Here is a 19,448-nt window from a genome sequence, read left to right on the forward strand (position 1 = left end):
TGGTACCCTGATTCGATTGTGGTGGTTCCACTTACTATATTGCAACCATAACACAAATTCGCACAACACTACAAATAATATTAATTCTACTTACTCAAAATAAGCTTTTCCTTGAGGTGTTAGGAATATTTGATAATGTTTTACAAGTATAAAATTTCAAAACCAACCAAAACTACTTTTAATTGTTTTTGAACGAGTATTTAATTTTAAAATAAGCCAAGCTGTCATAAAAATATCTTACACACGCACTCAAGAGATGCGCGAGCCTAATTTATTCATTCTGATAACAAATTTGATTTCTCCAGAAATCAAACCTTTCTTTTTTAAGGCTTGAGTGTTGAAGTAAACCAGCTGACTCAACGCAGCAAAGAGGTATAAATACACCATGTAAAATAATGAATCACTAAACGTGTTGTTATTCTTCAGAGCGGCTGGACATTTGAGTGTTATATGGACAGTCAAAGGGCATTCGACTAATTTTTTTGTTAAATTCGGTGAAATCAGAGGAAGTTATTTTTATTAAAAGAAAGTTTTGAAAAGTTTCACGGAATATATTAGAGTTCGGAACAATAATGATAATATTATTTATGAAACATAATCAAAATTTAACTGACGCATTTGACTTTCAAGGTATCTATTAATAGACCTTGCATCCATATGGGGATTGTGTGACAGATATTTTGTTCAGTAAAACTAGTTCCCTTCTATAACATACATTAGATAGCGCGACTATACAAAATCTTTGTTCCGGCATTTTAATCTTTTGCCTTATTGAAGTGCCTACTTCTTTTGGCGGACTATGGACGTATGTTTTGTACGGGGTGAAACTTTCGCTTCGCGTTACGGAACGTCACGCATGTTTACGTATTCCCATGCTTTCAAACTGGAATGAGAGCATAAACACCGAACCGAAACATGAACAAACCGTCCTCCTCCGTAGACTAATGGTTATAGTCTCGGCTCTCCAACCGAGAGATCACGGGTTCAAATCCCGGGAAGGTCCAATCATGTACTTTGTACTTTAATAAAAAAAACCAGTGTACTTCGAAGCCGGCATAGCTGACGCTGAGGCTTAAATGAGATAAAAAAGCATAAGTTTTACTGAAACTACCAGCAGTCAACAACTGGGCAATGAGAATACTGTGATCAGCTGTGACGGAACGTATATTATATTATTACCGGTATAATAATATATATATATGTTATTTGGATTCACATATAATAAATATTTGTCTCTGAAGTAATTATTTCAGAAATATAAGTTTGTAGTGAAGATGGTACTGACCAAATTATAGACACTCTTATAAACGATAATAATGAAATGTATAAATATTTATTACTTTAATATGTAGAAGTCAGTTATCATTTTAATACATGAAATATAACAAATATTTTAAAACATTTGTCTAAATTATTAGAAAACTTTTATATATTAAATAATTTAGTGTCTCATATTATTTTTAAATATAAAAATAACCATGTAACAATAATTAACAAACGTACTTTTTCAAGATTTACATTGCCAGCCCGTTAAAAAAACATTAGTCACCTATGTCGACTATGTGTTTATTAGTCCCTGTCATTTCTTTCAGGATCAGCCATACTCTGTTGGTCTATTTTTATGAACTAAATTTTAAATGTTGTTTTTTATTATTTTCAGAATTTATTTAACATAAGACGTGTTTAATCATTTGTTGTAATATATTTATAATCGCTGTTTCCTTTGTTTTCTAATACTGAGGGCCGACCACAACGTTTCAAATAGAAAAAGTTATTATTGAATGCAATATTTTCCAATACACTTGTTTTAACAACATTTTATTTATTTACAATCTGTTCAATTTGAGAAGAACAATAAGTAAATATTTTATATAGAAACAACATTAACAATTAAAATTGAGCTATATGTTAACCATTATTAACACTAACATATTAATTCAAGAACCTAAAAGGTAGATCCAGGAAAGCAGTTCGGTGGAGTCTATACACATTTTTAGAATTATCAAGTAGATTTACCGCAAGGTAGTTTGGACGATCTTCTAATCTTGAAAGATAAATGCGACTGAATTTGGTTATTTATTCTTTGAGACTGTTGGGGTGACCACATCTTGATGTAACGTTTTATATATATATATATATATATATATATATATATATATATATATATATATATATATATATATAAATGCGAATGTTTGTTCGTATGTTCCGTTATAACTCTGGAACCAATGCACGAAACATCGTGAAATTTTGTACAGTGATTCTACACGTTCCTGGAAGTAACATAGGCATACTTTTAGAGAGGTGGTTTGGTCCACTGGAAAATGTTTTATTAATGAATTTTTAATTTCTAAGTAGTTGTTGATTTTATAATATTTTACCTTCGATCCGGCAGACTGCGCTGCGACACGTAATACAAAATGAACTGATACTTAACAGCTGTTTATACTTTCAGCTGAAGTTCATCAAAGAGGCAGAAACATTTGTTTACTAGTAGTGTAATGCAGATTGCAAAGACGAAGTTATTACCTAATTTTAAATTTAGATTGCACCAATGGTCAATAAACTATCTAATGCAAAGAAAATACTATTGAACGCTGTTATAAAAACCACCTCATTGTACATAGCCGTGAAAGTTTGTACATAAGGTAATCGAATTTGGTTAGACCGAAGGTAAATGAAAAGAGCCGAAAGAAGACGCTTTATGATCAAAATTGGTTTTCGTTGATACATTTTCTTGATCGGAGCACAAGGCAAACTCCACAATAATACTGGAAATATCTTAGACAGAAAATTCATTTTAACAAACCGAATTTGATTCTTTATAACCAAAATAGTTTATCGACATTCATCTATACAAAGTAATTGTACTGAATAACTTATCAACACCTAGCAAAAACCACGAAAGACAGATCAGGAAATATTGTTTATACCTTCATAATGCGCTCAAGAGGCTCACGAAGGAACGACTATCAATTATATCAGGAGTATTTTAAGAATGTGACAGAAAAAGAATAAGTGAATATAGTGTATTGTTTTTCAACAGGAAATTGCGTGCGAAGCCGCGGGAAACTGCTAGTTTCCCATAAACTGATGATAAAAATCAAAGCTGAAATAACAAGCTAAACAGCTGTTGACGTTGGCATTGATATTGACCAAAAAGGATGGAAGATTTGTTTACATTAAATATTTGGAAAATGTGAGCCCTGACTATTTCATAGCATTGAGATTCGGATACATACATTTAAATAAATAAATAAATATATATATATAATATATTTACCAGTAGAATATCGTGAAATTGCTATCTCCTCCCACGAGTTTTCTTTCATTTCTGAGTCGTGGTAACTTTTATGTGCTGGATTGTATAAATGTGTGTAAAGGCGCACTGTTTCAATAAGTTTTTTGTCCGAATATACGCAACTAGCCGTTTTTCTCAAAACGCCAAATACAACGATCTACACTGTTGTAGGTTCGGTGAGTGGCAAAATCACTGGGCAGGTAACGGAAACCATGTAGAAGGGTTATCTCCCCAACCCACCATACATCACCTCCCTTCCGGCCTTTCTCAAGATTTCGAAATGCATGCAATCAAACGGACACCGGACCTCCGCGACCGGACCAGCCCGGCCTCGGTCGGCTCTTGGGGCGACTGCGCCAGACCGGGCCGTTTGCATTGGGCGGGTGTTAAGTGTATTTTTGACATCCTACAAAATCCGGGCCAGACCGGTCGCAGTGGACGACCTGCTTAAGGTCACTGTGGTCCTGCGATCCTATCCTACCAATCAGAATAGTCTAATATCACGCCACCTCATGTTCCACTCTCTCGACTCCTTTTCCTGCTTTGTTAAATCAGTCTGGATCCAGTGTTAGCCTAGCCTCTAGGACTCTCCACCAACGAAACATTCGTGACCACGGTATTAATGCCAATGTACAAGCAGTGTGCTTATTTAAATCGACTACTCCCATAGTGTATATAATTAAACAATATACCATAATGTACCCATCGATTGTAAAAGTAGAAACTCATAGGCAAATAAAAGCTCAAAAAAGTATACAATTTTATCATTTATGGGTGGCCTAATTTCTTATCAGAGGAAGATAAGGAACTACATGCGTTCTTTCAAAGACGGGAAGAGTTAACTGTCGAGGTGAGTGTAATTATGTGGGGTGGGGGGGGAGGGATCGAATAGTTATGCCAAGGTTTTTGTAAGAATTAATTTTAGAAGAGGTTCATGTATTTCACCTGGGCATTGTAAAAGTGAAAGGTATTGTTCGTAGTTATGTGTATTGGCCAGGTATCGACTCAGACATTGAGCGTTTGGCAAATAGCGACAGAGTTCAACTAAAGCAACATAACATGTGTAGCATTATACAAGTAAGCCATGGAAGCATATTCCTACCAATAATCTTGGTCTATTTAAAGGAAAGATGTATTTAATTATAATTGATGCCCATTCAAAGTGACGAGGTTTTTGAAACTGCCTCAACAGAGACCCATATGGCCATTGACAATTGAAAATCTTTATGTTCCAGGTTTGGTTTATATCTCATCTCATGGTTCACAGTGATAATGGTCCACAAGTTAATCCAATCGAATTTAAAAGGTTTCTTAAATGTATTAAACAGACAACATCATCAAATGATCAACCTCAGTCTAATGGTCAGGATGAAAACTCTGTAAGTATGCCAACAGGAATTGCGTAGGTAGTGAATTTAAGTACACAGTAAATTTATCAATAACATTAAGTAGAATTTTATTTGATTAGTTCCATTAATGCAACTACTAATGAAACGCCTGTAAATCTTATGTTTGGTAGATATCTGAGAACCAAATTTGACTTAATACATGGATAGAGCAAAAACAAGAAAAAAAAATTACTTTAATAGTAATAAAACTAGATACTTGTCTACAAACTAACCTGTGTTAATAAAATATTTTCTTGCAACTTGTAATTGGGGTTAAGGTATTGTAATTAATCAGTTGAGTAGTGTCATGTATATAGGATAGCAAAGTAATTATTGCGGGAAAGACATATTGACCAAATTATAGCACTGGTATGGTTGACTTAGAGGTAGATAAAGAAACAGTGCAATCACTGATCAGCTAGTTATGGAGTCTTTAAAATATCCGGACTTGACAGTTGTAGGAGCAGCTGTGCGTTCTCCTTCTGGGGCTGTAATGACTCGAACTCCTGAAGGTCCTTGAATTAGAACCCATGATGTCATTGCCAGTGAAGTACGTATCTCCTTACTGATATCAATTTGTAAATAATGGTTGTATCACTATGTTATGGTTATATACAAATACACATACACAATGGCCATATTTTAAGTAAAACCCGATTTCACATTGTGCCCACGCATCCTATCACATGACGTCTGTTCTAGGTCAACCACTTTAGAGGCCAGTCCTCACTATCCGCCATTGTTTAACGTTTCTGCCGATGTTGCCTGTGTGTTGATACTGCTTTGTTTGTAGCCATGCCAATCATTGATCCCTCCTATTCTGATAACAGACTCAAGAATGGTTCTTCTGGATAGTTTGCACTTGTTTATTACTGATCGATGGTATCCATTGCGTCTAAGATCCATTCAACTTTCATAAATTTCTCTTTTAATCCATCTTTATCTTAGCGTAAATTCATTGCTCTATCAAATAACGAGTATGCCACTCCTTTGACAAAATTTTGATGGTATGACTGATAATTTAAATATGTTCTTTGCGTGTTTTCTTTAGAAAAACTGTAGTCTTAAGGACATCCCTATATATTTTAATTCACACACACATTTATTTAGAAAGGAAATTTGTTTTGGACTTCCACATCCATTTTGAGGCAGACGGAAGGAGAAATACATACTATTAATGTGATTCAAAAACTCATTCAATTTAGTGTCTCCATCAGAAAAAAGCAAAGGTATCATCCACATACCTCCACCCAGCTAAGTATTTCTCCAGAGGGGGCAACTCCTAAAATTGCCGCTCTTTCCCACCAACCACTCCGTCAATTTATAAATTTACTTTTATACTGCTTCTAAAATCACCTTGTAAAGAATCCACAAGTACTTAATAATAATTATTGTTGACACAGTATTTTTTACCAATTATAAAATTAAAGTTTGTAACTTGTTTATTAAAAAGATAAGAAAAAACCAAAACAATTTTGTTTATTTAACTTTTTTCTGTAGTTTAGTTAAATTACGTAGAATAAAAAAAATAAAATGATAACAGCGCCTTAATTATATATTAGGACATTAATACTACTTACTATTTTCAAAATGTTCACGACTAGTTTGACAATGCATGTAATATTTGACATTCTTTTAAGTTAAAACAAACAACCCATTACCGGTAGCTCTTTTTTAAACAAAACAAAAACATACTATTTTATATAAAAGCATGTTACATTACGCATAAAACTTTGTAATACATTACCACAAAAAAAGGATTAATATAATTTATGTACTTATATAGTGAGGATTATTTGTAGTTATGTTGAGATGTTTGGGAAACCTTCGTCTAAGTGTTGCTCATAAATATTAACTTTAAATGTCAATTGAGATGTAACATTTCTTAAATTTTTATCTATTTATTAAAAGGCCAGACCATTTAAAATCGTCTATTTCTTTGACCAGTTTATCTTTGTTTAAATCTTCTACATAACTAATGTCAGCTAATGTCTTTGCTCTGACATTTAAGTCCTTTAAATCGATTTCGTTTCAGAGTCGTGGCATAGCCAAACAAAACACTGAGTGGGTCGTGGTCACGGGAAAAAGGAATGTGGATGGAACTTCCTTAGGCGGACACACACTCGAGGAGCAAACCCTGCTTTGGAAGCGAAGTGAATCATTTCGTCGAAGGCACTTTGACAGTTTGCTCCTCTAATGTGTATGATAGCTTGCGATAAAGACAAATTTTGAATTGAAAGGTCGAAAAATAACCAGAGCTTTTTGTTAAAATTCTTCCAGAAAATATTGGAAATGGTGTGATGGAGAGACTCCCATTGCCATTTCATCAACTTGAGAGTGAATTTTGTCCTCTATTTGATATGGACGCATTGAGTACATAGTTGTAGCAGTTTCATAATTACTTGAATAGAAAGTTTGATTTTCTAGTTTAATATTAATCAAGATTATTGAGTTGGAATAAGTTCCTGTAGGAATTCTTCTTCATTTAAAAAATGTACATATTTCTCAAATTCAGTGCTCCAAAGATTGCCACAGCTTAAGACATAGAGAAATATGAATTTATAATATGCTGCAAGTAGGACCTGTCTATTCACATAGCCCGCCAGTCTACAAAGAATACACAGACCACTAATGGTTCTTCTGACAATCGAATCAATATGACTTGAAAAATACTATATAATAATAATAAAACTCAATACTCAATCCAAGGAACCTAATTTATACCAATTTTGAGAGATGTCATTTAAAAAAAGTTTAAAATGAACTGGCCCCAATATGGACCCTTGAGGGACTCCAGATAGAATAAGTTCTTCTTCTAATAACTGGTACTTTAGACATATATTATTATCAATATATGGGAAGGGAACCAGTTGAAAGTGACCAACAAGTTAAGAATGGAACCAGTTTAAATCTGTCCTCATAAGAACCAAAATCTTGTGCAGTAAAATGTTGTGATTGGCCAAGTCAGAGACTCGATTTAGGGTCCAATCAGATATGTCCTACTTCGGAATAAGTCTGAAGTAACTGAGAGATAACATTAAGCATTGCATCAACAGTTGACAAAACCAACAGGTTAAAGATGAGCTTCTCCAAGATCTTGGTTGAAAAAGTAGATAATGTGGAAATTAGTTTATAGTTTGCACTAGAGATAACTTGTAACTATTCAGATGATTGCTCTGTATCTGACAATATCTTATGGATCTGTGGTCTATGCAAATCAAACGTAAGGATTAACTTAAAGGTGATAAATTAAAACTCACATACGGTTAAAAAGATAGTTTAAAAAATAAGGTACATTACATTTAACAAAATATTATAACATGAGAATGTAAATAACACAGCAGTATTTTAAGTATACAAAATTCTATCCTATAATACAAATAGGTAATTTTTTAATTCGTACTGATCCTATGCTGCTCATTATAGCAATTTGTAAACACAACAAGTAGGCACTTACCATCACTCAGCCTACTACTTAGCATTTTACATACTTACAAAATAGGTACCTGTATAAGTACAAAAATAATTTAATCTACTGTTTGAAACCACATAACCAAAAAGGAACCTACAGAGTTCTAACAATCAATATTACATGAATATAAGTGATTTTATTTGTAAAAACATGTACCTGGAAAGATGTAAAAATGTTTTGTTAAAATAAACACCTACATCAATTTACAACAAAACTACACTACATGTAACATTGAAATGAAAATGTACTACCACTAAAAATGTAAACAATAACTAAGTAGTTGAACTCATCCATTACACTTAAACAATAAAATAACAAGTAAAATAGGATACATTCTAGTAAAAAGAACATAAAAAATATAGATTTGAAATAAAAATAACAACAGCACCAGTAATTAATATAAAGAGAAAACGGGCAACTTATTTCTGAAATGGCAGTAATATAGCACACTTTAAATTGACTCTTTATTGCAATGTTGAATTACAGAAACAGTAATTTACCATGAAAAAGTATTAAACCGGTTGAAAATGTAATTATATTTGTCTAAAGCTCACTTCAAGACAGAATTATGAGATAAAATGTTATATTAATTAGTTGTTCATTTATAGCTTTTCTCTGTATTTTTTATGAAGACAATTCATATAAACTATATTAGTTATTATAAAGTAAACATACTGTAAAATAGGTACAAAATGTTTTTAGCAATGAAAAACACAATACATAATTAAAAACAAGATTTAAAAATATTTAAATATAACAGAGTTTATAGAATAAAATAAAAATTAATTTGATACTAAAACTCTTTTGATTACTTCCTAAACTTGTAAAATTGTATTCTTGTACACAAAATGGACTACACAACAAAGATAACAATGGTGATGTTGCAAGCTCTGGCTTTTAAGTACACTTTTAAAATTGAAGTACTAGAGTCTTATGGCGCACATTTTAAATTATACTACATACTAATTTAACCAAATATCAGACAAGATTTGCATCTTTTGCCATTCCGTAGAATATTGAAGATTTGTTCTTCAGCAGATTTTCTGGAGAGTCGTATTCAACAATCAGGCCCTTGTCCAGAACAATTACTCTGAAAACCAAAAAGTAATAACAATGGTGGAACAACAATATAACAAAAACAGGATAACTCTTTTTAATGACGAGTCAAGAAAAATGTAAGGCAGATGTTGAAATAGAAACATGTCCTATAAAGCAGGATAACTTACCAAACAATTTTGTAATAATAACTATTGCAAAATAAGGGGGGGGGGAAATTATGTTACAATGTGAAGCCAGGCACAGTAATCGTCCGAATGTTGAATAAACATTTTTCATAATGCATTAGGTACAATATTCTATCTCAATTCATTTTCAATGTTGCAAAACTGAAAGCTGCATTCATTGAACAATGATTACAGTTATGTTAAGAAGGCTATGATGATCAATATTTGGTTCAATTGTTACTATACATTGATCTTATCAGATATCAGTTTATAAATACATACAATCTTATAAATACTTTAACCTTCTCATTCCAAAAGTCTTTACAACTATAGACATATTTTAATGCTTTTAACAGGTCAGTATTTTTAACTGTGGACTATACACTACTAAGGTAAATAAATAAGCAAGTTGGTATTTCTGACAATGCTTTCAAAGTGTTATCCATTTATATGTCAGATCATAAACAAAGAACGATGGTTTAAATAAACTGACATAAATTTAATTCTAGTTGGTATTTAGTAGTTATATTTCTCAGGGACAGAGTATGGTAAATACGGTTAAACTAAATGAAACTAACCTGTCAGAGTCCATGATGGTGTTGAGCCGGTGTGCGATCGTGAGTACTGTGCAGTCATTGAACTGAGACCTGATAGTCCGCTGGATCAAATCATCCGTCTCCAGATCCACAGCAGCTGTTGCCTCGTCCAGTATTAGGACTTTAGTTTTGCGCAAGAGGGCTCGGGCCAGACATATCAGTTGTCTTTGTCCAACACTGTAAAAAACCAAAAGTTGTATAATTCTATATTCAGAAGCTTTTCCAAAATCTCCTGATTCAATAAACTACATTATAACATTTATAATCTTAAATATTTTATAGTACCTGAGGTTGTCGCCTCCCTCTGCAACTTGATGTTGTAGTCCTAAATTGAGGCCCTTCACAAAGTGTTTCAGGTGTGCCAATTCCAAGGCACGCCAAACAGCTTCATCCTTTTCCTTGTCAAATGGGTCCAGGTTCATCCGTAGAGTGCCTGAGAATAACACTGGATCCTGGAACATTAGTGTGTTAATTAACATGACTAGATAATACTGAAAGACTCAAAAGGTTGCATTGCAACTTTTTGTCATCTTAGGAAGAATTGTGGTAACGTCTTGAGTGTTTACTATCTTGATTGAATAATTATTTGGTGTGTAGGGTCCATAAAGTTAGTCATGAGTCAAATTTATAATGGGACATATGTCTATTGATCCCAGTACATATCACATCGTGTATTAATAAGAAGCTTTCTATAGACCTCATAATAGTTTTGCTTTTAATTATATGAAGTGCTAGTGTTTTAATGGACCTTAGAAGTTTTAATGAAAATTTACTAAATTATTGAAGTAAGAGGTCGTGGGTTACTCTCTCCATTATTTAGATTATATTTAGATTAACAATGATGAAATAAATTAACAAGAATATTAGTATTAAAAAAAATTAATAACACTAAATCTTTTATTTATTTATATAAATGAATAAACACAGAAATTTAAATAAATTGAGTGATTAAAAACTATTGGATTAAGATTTAATTCTCCTGATGAACTTAAAAATTTATAGTTAGTTAAAGCCTCTAAATTTATTTTATTACTTGATTAACTTCAGTGAAATATTCAAGTTGCATTTAAAACATTATAAATGTGAATGAACTTTAATTTTATTTTGAACTTTCACTTTTGAAATTTAATTCTATTGAAATGTTTGTTAATTGACCTGACAAATTGTGGACGGAAACCCTACTTAAGTTTAACATACATCAAATAAATGTATTAACTTGAAGAAAAAAATGGTATGGTAAATTGACTTGAGTGGTATTGAAAAAATGTTCTAAATACTCAGTTAGGTAATTCAACTTTACTTTACTTCAAAATTTCTTATTGAAATTTAATTTGAAATTTGTGAATTGAACTTAGGACATTGGACGAGAACACTTGAATGAATTTTGATCTGTAACAAATAAATCTTCTAAATTAAAAGCTGGAATTTTGATTGAAGACTGAGTTACTATAAAGTCTATCAACGAAAAGGCAGAGATTGACACAACCATAAAAATCAGATCTTTGCCAGATTGTCTGACTGAAGTACCTGAGGAATGATAGTGAGCCGGGATCTGAGGTCGTGCAGACCCAGCTTGGAGATGTCTTGTCCATCGATTGTGATCTGACCCCCGGCAGCCTCCAGTATACGGAATAAACAGAGAGTGAGGGAAGATTTTCCAGCTCCTGTGCGTCCTACTATTCCAACCTGAAATCAAGAAAAATCAATACAGGATCTTTCAACCCGTTGAGGTAATAGTTATTGTAGACATAGTGACAACAATTAATTTTGGTTTAAAATGCAAGAGTTTGGTTATTACATTAATAACTTTTTTTTGGATTTGTTGTAGAGCAAGAAGTTTGAAACATTGTTTTTATATATTGCTATATAAAATTTAAATTAACAAAACTTGTTATGTATAGACTATAGTATTTTTTATCATCTTTTTTACATAAAGAAAAATAATTAACTACATATGTAAATATTTTAACTTAGAAAGAAGTAAACAAAACAAAAAACACAATGCTGTTTTCAAATTATTCTATGTAAAATTCAGTCAATATTTCTCTTAAATAAAACACATTACTGTTTTTACATTGAAAGGAATCTGTCACTAAATGTTTCTATTTATTGTATTTTATAAAATTTATTTACATCCAATACCCGTAGAGCTTATAAATATATTTTAAATTTAATACAATTATAACTCAACAAGCATTTCAAGTTGCTACTGGAATCAAGTCACTATTGGTAAAAGAATGGGATACATTACAAGCTAGAAAATGTACTGAAGGAGACTGAAAATGTAGACAAAATCTTAATTCCAATTATTTAGGCCTAAATTGTTTAAACTCATCAAGATCACATTATACATAGGAACTTACTAAGAAATGGATAATCTTAGTAACAAAGCAATAAATATACGAAATACGTTGATACAATAGATATAATACAAAGTTAGTAAAACAGTATAGCTTACAAATATATTTGGTGAAAGATAATTAATTTTTAAAAGCTTTCAGAAAAATATCTCAAAATTCACCTTATATTAAATTTGTGTTTATTGTTTCTTTAATCGTCCAGGAAAACTATTTAATATCTATTTTTAAAGGGGGATTTAGGAGCATTATTTTTAATCATAGAGATCATAATTTTAAAATGCATACAATAGAAAGAGTATTACCACCATCAAAGTATTACTCCTTTATTGTTATGAAAGTTCCACTTACTTTTTAAATAATAGTAATATTTACTAATATCTGTATTGTACACAAAATAAACATGTTAACTTTTAAATTATTCACCAATTTCTCGTGTGAATTGATAAGAATGTGGGAGGAGAAGAAGGCTTCAATGAATATTACTTCCCCCATCACTCAAATTAAGTAACGGTTATTCTAGATGATGCATATCCTCTCTCATCAACTTAGTGATCTTGAGAATATTTATACAACAAAGCCATCTATGGATTCTACTGTGTATCAAGACATACATGTCTGAATTGCTAGGAAATGTCACTGACACGCATCACACCAACACTAGGTAACACATATTTGAGCTAAATAAAACATATGATATTTATATCATATATATTTATTATTTATTTATAGAGATTTTAGTAAATTCAAAGCATTATCAATGCTTTTTTCACCACATATAAAATAATTTTTGAAAACAAAGAATCCTCGTCTGAGAGTGATGAATGCAAATTTGGAATCTTCATTTTTTACTTCACTGTGTCAGATGACTGACAACTTACTGTTATTTTGTATTTAAATCAAACATGGCTGCTCTGACTCAGAATTTGTAGTTGTTATATCTGTTATGCTTTCGTATAAACATATGTGTAATGTAATTTTGTGATTTTGTACTCAAAATGTTATGAACTACAATATTGTTAAATTTTTTAAATAAGATTTTCATTGAAATGTTCATTTTTGAATTGACCTGAACTAAAATGTGAATGATTTATGTAAGGATTAAATTTAACCAACACTTGCATTGTATTGTATTATAATGAATTTATATGTTCAAAAATTTTCATTCCATGTGTACATTGTTAGCACTAATACTTACAATAAGTTCCAATGACCAGTTTTTCCAATGATTGTCAGGTTTTTGGTTGTGCTGTGATACCTCTTGGTATTGACAATGATATAAAATTATTACTTATTTTGCTATTAGTAATTCCATAGAATTAAAATTTAGAAACTTTTTGTAAGTTTTACTGTTAAGAGACAGTGTACACTGGGTTCACATCCCAATCGTCACATTATTCAAATTAGTCTAATTCAGAATAGTTCTTCCGAATTGCCACTCTGTTCAAGGTCTACCCCAGAACTGAGTAAATGTAGAAAACAATAAAGACTATATTCATCACTATTGTACTAGTGTCTGCTAGGCTAACAGAAACACAGGACAAACTAATAGAAACTCTCAAAACTGACCGCACTATGTTCTGTGTTTACCCAGCGGGGATCACTTCTGGCTGGTTTATACCTTCCAGTTGAACCTACCACTGGACACAGCAAAAACTGATGTATCATTTAAATCTGGGCAACCTTATGAATGTCCAAGAGCGGCAGATCACTAACCACAAATGTCAAGATTCTGGGGTGCAAGTGTAGTTGGATAGGTCTACGTATTCTACTGTGGGAGATGACTGTTGGAGTTGGTGGGGTTCGTTCCCTAACTATTAGAGGATCTTGCTAGCCTCAACAAGGGTGTGCCACCCCCTGCCTGCTTTGACTGAGGAGGCTGGTTCAGAGCTGGCCTCCTTTTCTTCTGGAGTGACATGACCTTGAGATTAGTGCCCTAATTCTTCCTCATGGATCTCGATAGGAGGCGGCGGTCCCTAACCCCTAACCTTACCCATCCTGAATATCCTGTCACTCCGGAAGCAGCGCTAAGGTCCTTGTAGGACTAAGTGCAATTTATAAGCTTCTTGTCCTAAGAGAACAAAAAAAGTTCTGTGTTTGCTTTGGTGATAATAGTTTCATGGTCAACCTCTAGAGTGCAGTAACAACTAAACAGTGCTACGGTAGAGTGCTTGTAGTACAAACAATCACCGATAGGGTATCTTATTTATCGGTTTACAGGTGTCAGATATTACGTAATTGGACAGCTATTGGAAACAAGTGTACACGGTCTTGGCAGTCAAAGAGTGAACATGTTTACTACCGCAGCTTACACAAAATGACTGTTCCACGTCTTCCAATATTAGTCACTTGCGCTGATTGGTAGTCACATGTTTGTAGTATACATTTATTTCAGCACTGTTATTAACCCTCCGGCTGGCGCGCATTTGAGCCTTGACTGGCACCCTGTTTTTAAGCTTCGTGCAGAGTTTTTAATTTTTTATCCTGTACAATTAATTATTGGAAAAAACACAAAAATTACTCTGCAGAATATGTTGTACAATATAAACATAATTATAATTTGACTTGCCTAAATAATGGTGGATGTTTGATGGTCAGAACTCAAAACTGTTTTTTTTCAAAAAACACTTTTTTATATTAAGCCATTAAAAAAAAACTCAAAATTAATTTTATTTAAAAATCTAAAATATGCATAATGTTCACTTACTTATGCACAAAAAGAAAATACATAGTTATAAACACTTTTATTTACAAATGAAATTACAATTGAAAAAACAAGACTATATACAAGCACTAACAGTTGCTGAGTCGCGTCACGCGGAAGTAGTCGGGAGCTTTTAGCGGCCAGTAAAAGAACAAATATTCATATATATATATATATATATATATAAAAGTGAATACATTATTAGAAGGCTTGGGATCTTGTGATTAAAGTGATATAACTTTTATGCTATTCGAGCGGTAATTATCGGAACTATGACGTAATTAGTAGACGATGTTTAATGAGTCGTATATTACGACTCTGCCAGTTCACGGCGGGAAAAAAATGAGTCGTAATTTACGACGTTGCCAGCCGGAGGGTTAAAAACAAAACCACCAGAATGAACATGAGTATAAGACAGTGTGATTAATTTTAATAGACATACCTTTTCCCCCCCTTTGACTGAGAAAGTGACTCCCTTGAGCACAAGTTCCAGTCCCTCTCGATATCGTACTTGGTAGTTCTTGAAGTCCACTTGTCCCTTGTCCGGCCAAGACGCTGGTGGTCCAGGACTCACCTCCCATGCCGCTTCCTACAAATGACATCATTATCATAACTTGTAATGACATCATAATCATAACTTGTAATCATATGATGCATTTATTGGCTTTATTATTCAGTTATTTAGCAAAATTGTAAATTTACGCATGCAGAAAATAATGTAATCTATAATATTATTCTAAATTATTAAATAACGTAATCAAAAGAAACGGAGCTTTATTGTTTATTATCCCATATAGTTTAGAAATCATGTGTCTGGTATTCCACCAAAAGTCTACAGCAAATTTAAATAAATACAACACCAAAATAATATATTCAGAGGTTTACAGGCCTACAACCAGTGTTCTCAGAAACTCTGAAGTACATTAATAGAGTAATAAATTCATTGTTAACGTAATTTAGTTGTAGTTTACAATACTTGTGCACAATATGAATGAAGATATTTTATCATGTGAAGCAAGATAAAATAGAAATACAAAGGCTGTCCAGAAGCAGATATGTTTTTGCTCGTAGCTGCTAGATGTGGGGTAGCACAGATATTTTGGTATCTGATTGCTTCCCAATTCATTCACTGTACTTAACTGCTTCCAGGCCAGTTATAGTACAAACATGCTTTTCATTTTTGATTACTATGACATGATTAAATAAAATTAATTGGCACAATCTTGTATATGACAACTTTATGACAGATCACTGAGGTACATACACAATCTAGAGTCACATGATGTGGGCTGAGCAAAAACTTTATCCTTGGCTTGAGAGATATCTCTTACTAGTTGTCCAAGGCTTGAAAGACATCTATTACCAACTTGTGTAATGACTCATTTCATACACCCATCTCACATTCATATGAATACTTAATTTAATTTTAGAAAATTTATTAGTAATAATAATTAAATAATTAAGGAATAATTATTTATAAATTGTCTCAAATTTTAATACAAACAATAATAAATGCAAAATTAAATATATCAAAATTAATCAAAATTCACCTTATTACATATAAAAAGTAATAAAGTAAACTAAAGTCAGTGATACAGTGTGCAGGGATGATTGTTGAAGAGTGAAGAAAGCAGAGGTTTAAAAGTTTAGAGGAGAGAGGGATATAGAAGAAGTGAAGCAAGATTATTATATTAAATAAATAAACTGGTTACATTTTATTCAGCAGTATTTGATTCAAAAGAAAGGTTAATTTATTAAATTCATATTATCACTGAAGTACAGAGAAGCAGAAGACAGACATTGGGTGAGAAAATTCCTTTTAAATCTAATAGTGATCCATTGGAAGAACATAAAACCCAGGAACATTCAATTTGGCTAACAATTCAAAATTAATATAATTAAAATTTAACAAAATTATTTTTCAAAATTACAATATCTTTTATTAAAAACAATACCTAATATTTCTATTTCATTAAGCCAGCACACCACCCTGCCCTAAAATTTAAGAACTATATTTAAAAGAAATTTATCATTATTGTATCCTCCATCTTGTTTCAAAATTCAAACCTGTATGTCAATTTATCATCATTAAAGTTCACATTTGTATCATACTGAGTTATTTATTATTTCTAGCTATAATCATCAGAATACAAATTAAGTTTAACCATTGATTTAAAGTGTATAGTAGTAGTATATTACACTTGTCCAACACTTGAGATATAGATGGAATTTTCTTAAACAAGAATTGCATTGCATTTAAGAGGTTACAGGTTTCAAAATATGCACAAATTTGGTTTTAGACTAAAACCTATAACGATTTATTTAAAATTAAAACTGGAATGGAACGATTCTGGAAACATTATAAGTCTTTAGTATTATGTATTTATTAGTGAGAAGACCTTGAATTGAGTAAATATAATGACATTTTACAGGTATACAATATAGTTATCAGAATATTGTTGTTATTCTTGGTGTCTAAGAATATGTAAATTTGTAAAACAAATATGATAATTGTTGTTTGTTAAAAATAATAATACTCAATTAGGACGATATTCTAAAACCTTTCCATCTTCAAAGATTGTATTTTGTTGTCTAGACTGATATCCAAGAACACGAGGTTTACCTGGGGAGTTTCTCCATACTCCTTTATTCTTTCAACAGCTACAATATTGGTCTCCACATCTGATGTCATCCGCACCAACCAGTTTAGAGTTTGTGTGATCTAAAACATAATGAGCAACGTTAGTTTTATTTGAACCAATTTGGATTGAATACGAGTATATAGGGTGTTCATAAAATGTGGGAAAATATTTGGGACATAGTTAACACTTAAAGCTGGACCTAAGGCATGTTGTCATCCATAGATTGTTCGGAGTTTTGAGGGTTTCTTAAAAATTCATAACTCAGAAACTAGTTAAGGTAGAAAAAAGATACTTACATTGCTATTTTTGTCTTTTCTGTGAGGTAGAATTTATATTTTTGATTACTATACGTATACAATAATTTGATAGATCTTTTCTGTAAAGAAATTCACAGACAATGTTTTTATACAAAGAAAGCAAACCATTTCTTTTCACAATAATTTGTAAACACTTATTATTACACAAAAGAGTATAACGACATATAAGTACAATCTTATTAAAGTTGGGACTTTTTTGTGAAAGCATGACTAAGACAGGCTGAACAGGCCATCTTGATGGATGAAAATAATTAAGAAAATGCAAATCAACAGCTATAGCTTTATAAACAAGCTGATTTACTACAGAATGCATAATCTAGTGCAGAATTGTGTTACTAACAATAAAATTGACATCTAATTATGCAACATGCCATTATGACTTAGAATTAGCGATTACATAATACGCTAAAATTAAAAATATTGATGTTGTAAAATTATAGGATCTGCACTTGCAGTATTAAACAGATGGAAATAAACAAAAAAATTCTTACAAATCTATGGTCTATTTCACTTTGTTTAGTGTCTGCCTGTATTTTTAATTTGAAAATCATAAATTACGGTGTTGTAATTATGAATGTTTGGATGTCTTAATGAGATGTTAATTTCTGCTGAAAGAAAAATCTATCGCTAATAGTTTCAAAATGACGGTCTTTTAAAAGTTTTAAAGCAAAATTTCATGAAAATTACTATACTACGATGAAAAACAGTAGAACAATGCAATTATGAACTTCAAGACCAAATGAACTGATAGCTATATGCTAAGAAAACTTCTCAATCATAAATATTACTTACCTGAAGAGCATAACTGATTGACAGACCAACCAATCCGGGGTTCATTGTGTCTCGACCAAGCACAGCAAACAAGGCAGAGAAGAAAATAATAAGATTTCCGACAGTCTCAAGCCTTACTGCTAACCACCTGCAAGAATAGCACAGCTGATAACATGCGTATCGAAAAAAATAATATAAGTGCCGACAGTCAGAAAAATAGATAGTCTGTTATGATTTTTAATGATAAAAGGATCAACTCATTTTTGAAACAAATGATATTAAACTAGCAAATAGTTCAATATATCATGCCACATTTTCTTAGAGCTACATTGGAGAATGGCTGAAAAATCATTTTGTGAACGAACCTTCATTTTATCATAGGCAAGATCAAGTTTGATAATGGAGCATATTCATCCATGGGATTTGACTAAGCACTAGGGAAACCTAACTCTCAGAGGGGTCTTGATAACGAAATGTGTAAATGGTTTAACCAAAAGCTAGGCTCATCATGCAGCGGCCGGGCCTAACGGCGATGACGAGCTCAGGTTGCTAAAGCGGTCTGCTTTTAAGTTTCCCTCCAAATAGTTCTATTAATGACTGATAGATCGGGCGATCGTCTTCACTTATTAACTAAGAGTGTTTAACAACGGTCTACATTTAGAGTTTTCAAAAGTTTT

The 19,448-nt window shown here is 32.0% G+C and overlaps 1 protein-coding gene across 1 annotated transcript in view; it reads right to left on the reverse strand.

Annotated features, from left to right (window-relative positions):
* Positions 1 to 7,950: 7,950 nt before the first annotated feature.
* LOC124358172 (ATP-binding cassette sub-family C member 3-like) overlaps positions 7,951 to 19,448 on the reverse strand; it is a 31,055-nt gene continuing 19,557 nt past the window's right edge. The window contains exons 6-12 of the mRNA XM_046810465.1: positions 18,793 to 18,919; positions 17,665 to 17,763; positions 15,484 to 15,630; positions 11,508 to 11,666; positions 10,266 to 10,432; positions 9,963 to 10,157; positions 7,951 to 9,251 (exon numbers count right to left, since the gene is read on the reverse strand). Coding sequence (XP_046666421.1) covers positions 9,140 to 9,251; positions 9,963 to 10,157; positions 10,266 to 10,432; positions 11,508 to 11,666; positions 15,484 to 15,630; positions 17,665 to 17,763; positions 18,793 to 18,919 — 1,006 coding nt within the window. The 3' untranslated portion in view covers positions 7,951 to 9,139. The remainder of the gene's footprint in view (positions 9,252 to 9,962; positions 10,158 to 10,265; positions 10,433 to 11,507; positions 11,667 to 15,483; positions 15,631 to 17,664; positions 17,764 to 18,792; positions 18,920 to 19,448) is intronic.

The sequence above is a fragment of the Homalodisca vitripennis genome, chromosome 3 (assembly GCF_021130785.1).
Source record: "Homalodisca vitripennis isolate AUS2020 chromosome 3, UT_GWSS_2.1, whole genome shotgun sequence".
Lineage (NCBI taxonomy): Eukaryota > Metazoa > Arthropoda > Insecta > Hemiptera > Cicadellidae > Homalodisca > Homalodisca vitripennis.